Source organism: Numenius arquata, chromosome 11, assembly GCF_964106895.1.
Source record: "Numenius arquata chromosome 11, bNumArq3.hap1.1, whole genome shotgun sequence".
NCBI lineage: Eukaryota > Metazoa > Chordata > Aves > Charadriiformes > Scolopacidae > Numenius > Numenius arquata.
The window spans coordinates 40,836,712-40,849,454 of NC_133586.1; the positions used below are offsets into that span (position 1 = coordinate 40,836,712).

Here is a 12,743-nt window from a genome sequence, read left to right on the forward strand (position 1 = left end):
TTATGTGAAAGCAATATGGCATGCTCTAAATTCTAGCAGTGGTTGGGTAGCAGTTGCCTTCAGGACTTCTCTGCCAAGTGCTCCAGGACCATTGGGAGCCAGTGCTGTACCCAAGTACCACCTCCACATGACTTTGGTTAGCCATGGAGATACTGAGACATCTATTTCAATAGATACCTCTCACAGTTTATCTTGCATTAGTTATCTTAGTTGAGCTTTTCCCAGAAAATGTACAGTCTCAGTACAGATCTATCTAAATGAATATTTACTTAATTAGAATCATAGAATAATTTTAATTGGAAGGGACTTGTGGAAGTGATCCAGTTCAAACATCCCTCAAAGCGGGATCAGCTTCAGGGGTTAGATCACGTTGTTCACTTTTACATATATATATATATATATAAAGTTTGATTATAAGATTGAGACATATATTTTTCATTTTTTTTTTTTTTTTTAAAAGATATAACTTAGGCTGAGAAGATGCAGCCTTGGAAGCTTCCATGAGTGCAGTGTTTTATGTGTTCCTTTCACAGCTCTTCAATGCAGAAGCCATAGTTTTTTAAGAAAGATGATTAATAGTTTAGTGGAGGAGATTATACAACTAAAAAGGAGAGCTGCTAAAGATAGCAAATTATTTATGATATATAGCTTTTGAACCTGTATATTGGTATGTATCTGGAAATGGGCCTATACAGAGGAGTGAGGACTTCCTGACTGTGCTGTATTTGAACTGTATGGTCCTTTACTGGATTTTGGGGAGGGGGGCCCTTTATGGCTTCTGCTGCAGCTGTGGAGATTGACAGGGTGTTGTCTGGGCATATTGTTGCTCTTCACAGAGTTAAATTCTCAGAAGCCCTTGATGTGCTTTACTTACAACCTCAGGGTTAAATCAGCTGGGAGAGAGTTTGGGATCAGATTGGCAGGGTTGTTTTTATTCCCTCCCTTCCTGGCATTTTTACTGAAGAAATTCCTTGCTGTTGTAGGGACACTGGCCATGCTTTGATCTCTTCTCTCCCTGCAGCTCATTAGAGCTGGGGGGTTTAGTCCCTCACTGTAGATCTGAAGATTCTCACAGGAATCTGGAAAGGTTTTGGTGGGCCAGGGAATGGTGGTACTGGTTGGAACGGGCATTCTGTGGACCCTTCTGCTCTGAGCGTCAGTTGTACGATTGAAGGTAGATGAGATGTAGGAGGAATTGTCCAGCGAAGGGCAATGAGGATGATTCAAGGATTGGAGCATCTCCCTTACGAAGAAAGGCTAAGAGAGCTGGGACTCTTTAGCCTGGAGAAGAGAAGGCTGAGGGGAGACCTTATCGATGCTTATCAATGTATCTGAAGGGTGGGTTGAAGGAGGAGGGAGCCAGACTCTTTTCAGTGGTTCCCAGTGACAGGACGAGGGGCAACGGGCACAAGCTGGAACATAGGAAGTTCCATTCAAATAGGAGGAAAAACTTCTTTACGGTGAGGGTGACAGAGCCCTGGAACAGGCTGCCCAGGGAGGGTGTGAAGTCCCCTTCTCTGGAGATTTTCAAGACCCGCCTGGATGCAGCCCTGAGTAACATGCTCTGACATGCTCTGGGCAATCCTGCTTCAGCAGGGGAGTTGGACTAGATGATCTTTATGGTCCCTTCCAACTCTAAAAATTCAGTGAAATTCAGTGAATTTAGCACTACTCAGGACTAGGAATTTTTGAAAGAGGCTGGAAAAATTCCACCCATTGGGTGTTGCTAATTCCTTTTAACCCGCCTGCTCTTTCAAGATATCAATCTTTGCACTTAAAAACACTCAAGAAATTTTCCACTTGGGGCTGTTACCCAGCCACTATTATTTTGCAAGGCTGCTGTAAAGATAATCTCTGATTACCGGCACATGCCTTTGTCCCATTCCAGCAAGGACTACTCACTGGTTTGCTCTTGTCTGTTACTGGGATTTACCTTTCCGTGGCTGCTATCAGCATTTGCAGAGTCCAGGGGTACATGAGCCGGTGGGGTAAAGCACATAAGAAGGTATTGCTGGGTTGGTTCAACCTGGGAGCCTGGTTCCTGGGTGGACTGAAGCGAGACGTCGATTTTATGGCGAAAGCCTAATATTTTATTATTTAAAAAATATATGCTAATAAAAATACATGGGTACTTTGCAGCAATTTGAAGACCTGCTCTTGTATCTGGAATTTTTATGGTTACTGAGGGACTTGCTGAATGGAAACAAACTCCAGCCCTTGTTTTCTAGGTGAATTCTACTATTTTTAATATAGTTACTTTTTTTCTCTGGTTTGAACTTGTGTCTTGCTGTTTTGCGTGTTGTGCATCAAGAGTGTAGGACTGAGCGGGCACTCGGGAAGTACCTGAGGATCTGGATGTGTTAAACCGCTAGTTTAACAGGATTCTCAAAGGGAACACGCAGGAATTTTGCCTGAATCCTGTGTGGTTTGACTTCATGGTTTTATTTGTATTTCTTCTGTTTATGGGGAGACTGCCAAATAGTGTTTAAACAGCAGGACTCTCGACACTCCATCCCCATGTGACTTTGATAAAATCCTTTAACTTCCAGGTGTGTTAAGTTTTCTTATCTGAAGAGGGGGAGTGATGACTAGTTAAGATTCTCAACCAGCTTTTGAAAGCCTCATGTGGAACGTGCAATACCATCTGTTCAGTCATAATTGCCGTTATATTTTAAAAGATGTGAGAAACGTAGGTTTAGTAAGGAGGAGGACGTGGTTTGAGGTAATTTTATTTAGGAAAGAGATGGAATGGTATCTTGCAGGAGAAATCTCTTGATGCTTATATCTTGGCACAAGAATATCCTGTGAATGGAAAAGTAATGAAGAAAGTAAACGTTTCTTGTCTTTATTATAATTGACCTCTAGAGCCTCATTGTTGCAGAATAAGGTTGAGAAAATCTTTTAATAAAATGGGGGGAAAATATAGATTGAAGTTGAAGTCTCTGCGTTTGTGTCAATTAGAATAAAAATGGCAAATATGATTTAGTCCAGTGCTTCAGGCTAAAGAGCCCCTGCAGTTTAGAAGGACCCACATTGCCTACGCAGCATGTATTTGTCCCGGTAGATCGCACAGAAGGACAGCAAGACTCTTATAAATTGAGGAATTTTAAAAATTGGGGCTAGATCTTGCTTTCTGTGGACGGTGTGGGGAGACTCAGGGGGGGCTGGCACCCTCTCCCTCATCAGCAGGTCTGAGCATCACCAGTCCTCTCCTGTCTCTGCCCTGTGCGCGGGCTGGACCTCGTGGTGGGTACAGGGGATTTTCAGTCCGCTAGAACTTTCCTTTAGTCTATAGGTTGGACGGATTAATGTAGCTACGGGCCACTTGGCTCATCCACCATCTCCCCAGAGGCCACCTCTGGAGCGGTGGAGTTAAAGGCACTGATCTAAGGACTGAGATCAAGAGCCGATGGATGGGTGGATGGGTGGATGGATGGATGGATGTTGGGGAGACAAGAGCTTCTCCCCGCGGCAGCCGGCTCCCTCCTGTCCCGCTGCCCGGTGGGTTCCCGCTCTTCACCATCGCTCCCCCCCGCGTTAGGGGACGTCTCCGGGCGGTCCATTGACCCGTTTCGTTCCTCGCTGCCGTAACCGGGGGCTGTGCCAGCGGCTCTAACCGGAGGCGGCGGCGGGGGCCGGGCGGCGCGGTGGGGCCGCCCTCCGCAGCTGCTGTTGCCCAGAGACGATCGCAAGCTCGCCGGGGGAGGAGGCTGCGAGGAGGAGGAGGAGGAAGAGGAGGCGGAGGCGGTGCGGGCTGCGGCGGCAGTCGCTGCGGCGGGGCGCGGCGGGGACGCAGCGCTCCGCTCCCGCAGGAAGCGGCCCGGGGCGGGGGCGGCCGCTCGCAGCCATGCCGGGCCCGGGGCGCTGAGCCTGCCCCGCCGCCCGCCCCGGCCCCCCGCCGCCCCGCACGATGGAGGAGGAGAGGTAGGGACCGCTGCCGAGCCTTTGTGTCCTCCCCGGCGCCGCGGCGGGGCGAGGAGAGGGGGGGGTGTGTGTGTGTGTGTGTGTGCGTGCCCGGAGGGATGCGGGGTGGGGGATGCTCGGCGGGATGGGGGATGCTGCGCGGCGGGGATGGGGATGCTCGGCGGCGGGGATGGAGGTGCCGTCCTCCCCCCGGGAGCTCGCCGGGGCTGTGCGCAGGCATGCGGGACACGGTTTGAGGGGATTCCCGCCCCCCCCCCCCCGTCCCCATTCCCACCCGCTTGCAGAAATACCTTCTGCCATGGGCGCCTGCCGTGTTATTACTAGATGTTGCAATGTCATGGTGACAGGCGGCTTGGCCCCGCGTACCCACACCGAAGGACACAGAGTGGTTTTTCAGTAAGGATGTGTTTTAGATCTGAAGAACGAGGGAAGGGAGGCTGGCCGCTCCAGCGGGTGTTTTCTGGCATCGCTGGTGGAGCAGGAAAGGTGGGCTGGTGTGCTGCAGGGTCACTCCGTCAACGAGATGTGCCTCACCAAACACCGGGCTTGTGTCTGCCTTGTTTGTGTCTTGAGCCTCCAGCAGTTTACCCGCTGATATTTGCTGCTTTTTTTTTTTGAATAACGAATTAAAATCTCAAACGTCTGTGAAGCCTTCAGGGGTCAATTTACCTGTGCGTGTATGTGGAAGCTGTGCATCGCCCGGGTGTCACAGCGGGCAGGAGGGGGTCCTGTGTCTCCCTTGCACAGTAGCTGGTCCGTATATACTTTATTTTCTGCAAGGCAGCTATTTTGCTCCAAAACGGTGTGCAGAAGTGCTCACAGAGCCGACCTGATGTCCACTGAATGCATAAAAGAGGTTATCGCTGCACAGGGACTTGGTAGATACCAGAGGGATGTTCAGTGTTTCGGCTCTGCCTTCATTCTCCCCGCTGTCGGGGTGCCTTTTGCTCACTTGTGCTGCTTCAAACTAAACGTTAAGCTGGTTTGGTTTTTTTTTGGGGGGTATTTTTTTAAAAAACAGGATGTGCTGAGTGCTTCCTTTTGTGCTGGTGACCTTGTAGGGGGTGGGGGAACAGAGAGGGGGCTTGATCTGCTGGTAGTAATTGTCAGGGCTCGACAAAAGTTTTGTTTAAATATGATACATTGGAAAATTAAGCTGGGATCGACCCCCAAATTCTGGAAATTTTCCCTCTGTTGAGGGAAAACACTCACAGCAGCCTGTGGGAGTTGCTTTCCAAGCTCCAAAGGGCAGCTTTTCTACCCTTATGGGACTCAAAGGTTGCAATTGTTTGTGTATTTAATGTGCAAAACAAATCTTTCAGCCTGCCACATCTCTCTTAAATTGCAATGTAGGGCTTCTGCTTCCTGACATGCTCTGGGCAATCCTGCTTCGGCAGGGGAGTTGGACTAGATGATCTTTATGGTCCCTTCCAACTCTAAAAAATTCAGTGAAATTCAGTGAAATTCCTGTAAGGGTGTGAATGGCCACCTCTGGATATTAATCCAGATATTAATTAATTTCAAGTGCCTTATCTTGTTGTGCTAGATGCCAGTCTAGGGAATGGGTTTTCTTTCTTTTTTTCTTTTTATATATATATATATATATGTATAGTCTAGTGTTTGAGGAAGTGGAGCAGAGCTGTTTTGATACCCCAGGCTGGGATCATCCATGGCACTATTACTTATTACCTTTTTTTACGGTTACCAGCAATGTTTTTTACGGTTACCTCATTTTGCCTGGAGGCCTTTCGCTGGGAATACAGCGGTGAAAAAGTCACCGGAAAAGTACCTGGACTGTTTTGCCTTATCCATTTTTTTCCAGACCACCTGTTTTCAGGACATGAAGGACCGTCCCCGTCAGCACGTTCTCTGCCTGTGGAAGTGGGGAACGATTACCCAAATTGCTGCTTGTATTTCTAGTTTTTTTTGGGAAGAGGAAGGCGATCCTGAACTGGTTGCGGGCAGTAACGGTGTGGGGTTTGACTCTTGGCAAGGAAAACTGGAAATATTCACCTGCTCTCTAGTTGGAAAGGGCATGTCGTGTGGGACTGCGCGGAGGCTGCTTTGCCTGCTCTGAGCAAGTCCTGGAAAGAGGTGTTGAAAAATGACCTTGGTGGACGAGCACCGTGGGCTGGTTCTGTTCCCGTTCTTGTACTTTTGCCCCTCGTTTCAGCTCAGATCTATGTCATGCAGATTAGGCCTCAAATTTTACACACTCTGACTTTCATGACAGCAGAATTCCCTCTGGTTTTCAACGTTACTGCTTTTTTTCCATTTTTGTAGTCGGAGAGGAACGCGTTATTGGTGCTTGCATCACCTCTGACTCTGGTCCCAAGCCTGCCCGGACTCAAATATCCTGATAACTTGCACATCCGAGTTGTTCAGTGGTATCATGTGCCCGTGGCATTGCATGTGGGCAGAAGCAGCCGGAGGCAAGGGGGATTTAACCTGAAACATTCACATTTAGCAATAAATTATTTCAGAATCCTGATTTTCTTTTACTCTGTAGATAGGGATTTTCGTTTTATGGAGAAATTACGTGAGGCATGATACTCTGGTTCTGAGTTTGCAAGACGTGTTTGAGTTTGAACAGGAAAAAAACCCTGGAATGTTAATTTTCTTGGCTAAAGAATTAAAACGCCCGTAACTTTATCTTTGAGTGGGGGTAGTCTCTTCTTAGTATTTGTTGGAGAAATATTGTATTTACCTTTGAAAGCAAGTGGTATTGTTATATTTGAGTTATTTTGTGTTGTTTCCATTACTGTCAGCAAAGACTTTTCTTCTCAGTAGTTACTGAAGTCTGCTTTTCCCCTGAGGTCATCTTTGATATGAATATCCTTCTGGGGATCTGTTGTATACCAATTGTGTGTTTTTTCTAAGCTAATGTCTCCATGTTGATGGAAAAAATTCAACAAAATGGGAAAATAAAAAAATATAATCCTTTCCATTATGCTACCTCCCATATGTTTTAAGGATAATATGTTTCTCAGAAATCCTCTCAAAAATCCATCTAAGTATTTGGATTCCTTCACTCACATTTTTTTCTGCTATCATTTTATATACCCAAAGAAAAATTCAGAATTTGATATTTTTATGAATATGCCATTACACGGACATCTTACTGTGTCTGCCTGACTCAAGAAATAAAACTATTGAGCATAACACATTTGCTTCATGATTTTGGCTATTGATTCTAAACAGAAAATTACTCCAGTTAAGGTGAAACAATTTTTCATTTTGCTAAGACTAAATTAATATTTTGGTCTCCATTTATCTTAGTAGAGGCATTTAAGTTTTGAAGACTAGTGACTGCTATTGGGTATCTATCACATTTTCACATCAGAGCTATGTCAAACCTGTCAGAAACTGAAGATGAACATTTTACAGCGATGATTGTAACGTATCCCGCAAAGAAGCTCCATGGGCCTTGAAAATTTACAGTTAGCATGTCATTCTGAGTTAATACAAGGATTTGAAGTGCCCATGGAGGTGTTGGATTGCCCGTGCTGTGGGAGGGCTGGTTGCCAAGCCCTGTTGACTCTTTGGCCAACCTTGGGGGGACCGAAGCTCCGCAGTGTTACGGGACAACCCGGGAGAACAGACCTCAGCCAGCAGTGTGCAGGCAGGAGATGAGAGCAGCTCCCCAGAGAACCCCCCCCAAATGCAGCACAGTGGGATGAGGTTGGGCTGGGCTGGACTGGATACGCCTGGAGTCCCATCGTCTCTTCAATGTGAGAGCCTGGTGGAGGAGGACCTTCGTGGTGTCCACATGTGGGCTTGGAGCTGAGTGCGGTGGCTGTTCTCCCAGAAACATGAGCAGAAGCTCATCCTTCTCTGCTCCGAAGGAGAGCACATTTGAGATCTGCCCCTCCTTTAGGGTGAACTCCTGGCTCCAGTAAAGCCAGTGGTAGAATTGGTTTTGGCAGAGTTGAGATTTTTGTTCCTGGGGTTTACCAGCTCTCCGCATGGCAATAATCTTGCCAGGGGACAGTTTAGCTCTAAGGGAGGCTTTTATTCTTTCACGTAATCTACAAAGACATCTGTAATTACGCTGGTAACTAAGGCAACCCAACTTTATAGTTGATACAGAGCTACGGGTTATGGGTTTTTAAAATACCTTTCTGTGGGTCGGTATGTGGCCGCTCAGGCAGGAGCTGTGCTGTGAGCCCGCCGGTGGGTCCTGGGGAGGGGGAACACGGTGTAAACGGGGTTGTGATTAGCTTCACTGGCTTAATTTGGGATACTCAAATCGGGGTTCGTTTGTTCTACTCGGGGACGCGCAGGAGGTGGCGGTGGGGTTGGCACTCTCTGAAAGGAAGAGCCTCTTTGCTTATTTTAGGAGAATCCTGCTGTGTCCCTAACGAGGATGTTCATCTGGCCCAGGGAAATCAAATCATTTGTCCATTCGCTCGGTGCGCGGCCTCAGATAGCCCAGGAATAGAACAAATTGCTCCTGGCAGCCGGCTTGCCAGTCCCGCTGGTGTGGTAGGACATCAGCGAGGCAAACGCGGAGGTGCTGGGGGGAAAGTCTCTGTGATCACGAGGTGTCCGGCACGTCCGGGTGGTCTCAGGCAGTGCCTTTGATCAGAGGACCCTGTTCCACCTTTGCTTTCACTGAATTTCACTGAATTTTTTTTAGAGTTGGAAGGGACCATATAGATCATCTAGTCCAACTCCCCTGCTGAAGCAGGATTGCCTAGAGAATGCTACTCAGGACTGCATCCAGGCGGGGCTTGAAAATCTCCAAAGAAGGGGACTCCACACCCTCCCTGGGCAGCCTGTTCCAGGGCTCTGGCACCCTCACTGTGAAGAAATTCTTTCTCATATTCGAGTGGAACCTCTTATGTTCCAACTTGTGCCCGTTGTCCCTCGTCCTGTCACTGGGAACCACTGAAAAGAGTCTGGCTCCCTCCTCCTTCAGCCCACCCTTGAGATACTTATAGGCGTTAATAAGGTCTCCCCTCAGCCTTCTCTTCTCCAGACTAAAGAGTCCCAGCTCTCTTAGCCTTTCCTCATAAGGGAGATGCTCCAATCACTTAATCATCTTTGTTGCCCTTCGCTGGACTCTTTCCAGTAGTTCCCTATCCCTATTGAATTGGGGAGCCCAGAACTGGATGCAATACTCCAGTTGTGGCCTCAGCAGTGCAGAGTAGAGGGGGAGAATGACTTCCCTCGACCTACTAGCCACACTCTTCCCTATGCAGCCCAGGATTCCGTTGGCCTTCCTGGCCACAAGAGCACATTGCTTGCTCATTGTCATTTTGCTGTCTACCAGGACTCCCAGATCTTTCTCTTTGCCCCATTAATGTGATAACAATGTAATAAGTGTAATAATTCTTAGCGTTGTGGGTAAAAAAACCATGAGAAAAGGGCTATGCAATGCACGGTTTTGGTCTTCTCAGGTGTAGCTGTTGCTTTGTGGCAGGTTGTGTTTGCTTGGAGGGTTTAGGTTCCTGCATTTTTACATCGGAAACCTGTTGGTGATCTCTGAGAGTGTGCGCACGGGGGTGTGAAATCTTTCTCCCAGATAAAATCATCCTCCGTCCATTAGTGGAACACAGTTCTGTGGCAGCTGAGTCAGTCTCAAAGATGAGTTAAAGGCTCCTGGCCATTAGTTTTTCAAATGTGGTTTTTTGATATGAGTCATTTGAAAAAACTTTAAATAGCATATCTTGATTTTTGTTGAAACAAGTTTTTAGCCAATCTGCAATATTTTCTTATGGTGAGCCTTTGGCAACATGCGAAATCCGCCCCTGCTAATCAAGCTGAGGATGCCTTTTAGGATGCTTTTTAAAAAGTTACTTTTCATGCTTTTTAGGAAGGACCGATTGATGTGTTTCAGAAATTCTGAAGGAAGGTTTTTTCTTTTAAAATACACAGAGAAATGTTGGTGGAGTTGAGGCTTTATGAAGGCTTGTTGATCTGACATTTACTTTGGTGTTCAATGAAACTTGCCGTGTCCTTTGAACTGTGTCTCTTGCCAACGGAAAAGTTTGATAATAATGAATCTGGTCTCCGGCACAGGAGGGCTAATAAATAAATCTCAGCGGTGTGCTTTTTCTGGTTAGAGAAACCTCATGATTTTTGTGTGCGTCACTTCATTCTGGACCCCGCGAGGTCCATCGTGACCATGACCGAAGCAGTGTCCCGCGGAGGTCCAACTGTCCCACCCCGGGAGCGATGGGTACAGCTGTTCCTGCTGCCGCCTTTCGCTTTCACTTTCTTTTTTTTTTTCTTTTAGTTTTCTTTTTTTTGTTTGTTTGTTTTGTTTTGTTTTGTTCCTGTACGTACGTGTGTTGGCTCTGGAGACTGAAAGCTCGGTGAAGTCACTTGCAGTTCCAGAGCCTCATTTTTCACTCCCTGGCTCCTCCAAGGGCAGGTTTAGCTGTTTAAAAAGCAAGGGTTTACACTGGGATGTTTAGAGCTGTGGTCGGACTTCCCTTGGCCTGAGATTTCAACCGGGGCTTTTGATAGATACAACGCTGAGGCTTAGCTGAATTTGGCTGTGTCCCTGGAGCAAGGAGACTCCCTTGCTGGGGGGTGCGGACTTGGGGAAGAGCTGAGTGCCACCGTGGCTCTGTGCCCATCAATGCTACGTGTGGCACAGAATGAGTCCAGCTTTCTTTGGGGACAGAAAAGCTGTCGTTGCCTGGTACCGGTCCCTTGAGTACTTAATGTTTAACAAGAGGTACTCTCCTTTCTGATTTTTTTTTTTTTCTTTCTTTTAATCCAGACATGCTAAGCTAATTGGATGATGACTGTAACGCAGTCTGGGAAGTTGTCTCCCTCATCCAGGACATGTGCTGAGTGTTGCTGTGCTCAGCCTTGCGGCTTCTCTTATGACTGAAAATATTTCACTTGCTCAGCAAAGTGAAGGAATTGGCTGGGTTTTGGCATTAACCTTTGTCTCGGACACAAAGCTGGAGGCCACTCAGTATGCAGGCGTGTATTTGTGCAGCTTGGCTGCTGCTCAGCATCCTGTTTCTAGAAGAAGGACAGTGCAACCCACCAAGGACCGCTCGGGGGGCAAAGAGCTTTGTTGCGGTGTCAAGGGACACGGTGCTGGTAACAGCCACCGGTCGGGAGCAGGCAATGGGGAGGGTGTAACGTTCGGCAAGGGCTTCGCACTGTCAAAGGGTTGTAAGTTGTGAATAATTGTGTTTTTTCAAAGGAAAAGTCACTGTGTGTGAGTATACATGTATATAGATAGATATGTGCATGCATACAGACCTTAGCAGAGGCTGCTAGGTGGTTCTGGGGAAGGATCCCTCCACGCTTCCCTGGCTTGGTACCTTCTTCAGACATCATCTTCTGGTCACCTGTAGGGTCAGGATGCTGAACTGCCCAGACTATTGGTTTAACCCATTTCAGCCTTTTTGATTGTGATGCAAGACGAACTAAAAAAAGGTGGCAGGGAGGAGAGGACAAACATGAAGCTGAAGGAGACCGTCCTTTGGAAGGAAAACTCTGAGAAGGTCTTGGATCTGATGCACGGTGGTGATGGGGTTACCTCCCAAGGTCTGCCATTCGCTTGGGGCTGGCTTTTAACATGGACAACCTTGCTTGACTTGTCCTGTTTGCCTTCACCTGCTGGTAGGTCTGAGGGACGAGCTGTGGGTTTGAGCGGGACAGGGACCTTGGTCTTAAGTGCTGCTTTTTTCATAGGTGGAAACCTTTAGCTCCGAGTGATTTCCCACACTTCCAGACCAGGGAGGTGGAGATATTGACCTTATGTCAATTCTGTGTAAAGAGCCAATGCTCCAAACAAAGTAATGAGGACACGGATGTGCCTTAGGCACCTGTTGGCCTGGTTAGACACAGCACATAACTGGGTGCATCTGGTTTGACATTACCTTTATAGCTGGTGGTTCTGGTGGGAAAGTCTGGTTTAATAATTCTTTCTATACGTTTCAGTGGCACTAAATAGACCTAGTTCTAAGCGGGAAGTGGCCTCTGTAAAGCTAATGCTTTGGAAGCTCTGCAGGGAGTTTTAATAGTCCTTTTCTACTTGCTCTACTCCTTTTCTACTGCTCTATGGAAAAAGATACAAGTCGCGTATTATATGCTTACGTTTTTCACGTGGGACATTGAAAACTAAACTTCTCTTTCTCTGTATGGATGTTAAAGCATCCATGGTACTCCTCTCGTTCCCAGTGCTGAAGTCTTATTTCTATTCAGTGAGGCAATTATGTTCTGGCTTGAATTTCAACTTATACTGCTTTCCTGGCCCGAAGCCTGTAAGGCTGGGCTTTGTCCTCAAGTGTTTGGCACTTTTTCCTTTTCTTCCCTGCTGACTGAAATGTGGGCTGGGTTGGCTTTCAGCACCCGTGCAGAAGTAGCTGCATTTTGTGATACTCTTCATATGGTGAACCTGAGCCGACTGACAAACATGCGACTGACTCCGTGCATAGTGCCCCGTGCTGCAGTTTTATGATACTGTTTTTTTGTTTTTTTTTTTTTTAAATTGTCACTGAATCAAACTTTCTACTCCTTTTTTGTCCCTGTTTTTAGCATTAAGCAGAGTTCCCGATCCTCTGAGGCAGCTGAAGATGAAAAGGACCAGCGCACAGTGACAGTCAACCCCTCTCACATGAGAAAGGCATTCAAGGTCATGAATGAATTACGGAGGTACACTTTTGACTTAATGGGCACCCTCTCTGGTTGAGCAGAAATGTGCTGATTGGAACAGAAAGGCTTTTAGGAGACTCAGGAAAAAGAAAAAAAAATGCCATCTTTGTCACAGCTCATGGTTGTGTGTAGGGTATTAATAAACAAGTAGGAAGAGAGAGCTAAAATATAGCCCTTTTGTGGTGGGTTGT

The 12,743-nt window shown here is 47.0% G+C and overlaps 1 protein-coding gene across 1 annotated transcript in view; it reads left to right on the plus strand.

The window, feature by feature from the left end:
• The first annotated feature begins 3,910 nt into the window (after window positions 1-3,910).
• Window positions 3,911-12,743, plus strand: part of KLHL3 (kelch like family member 3) — a 48,985-nt gene continuing 40,152 nt past the window's right edge. The window contains exons 1-2 of the mRNA XM_074155459.1: window positions 3,911-3,924; window positions 12,436-12,552. Of these exons, the coding sequence (XP_074011560.1) occupies window positions 3,911-3,924; window positions 12,436-12,552 (131 nt within the window). The remainder of the gene's footprint in view (window positions 3,925-12,435; window positions 12,553-12,743) is intronic.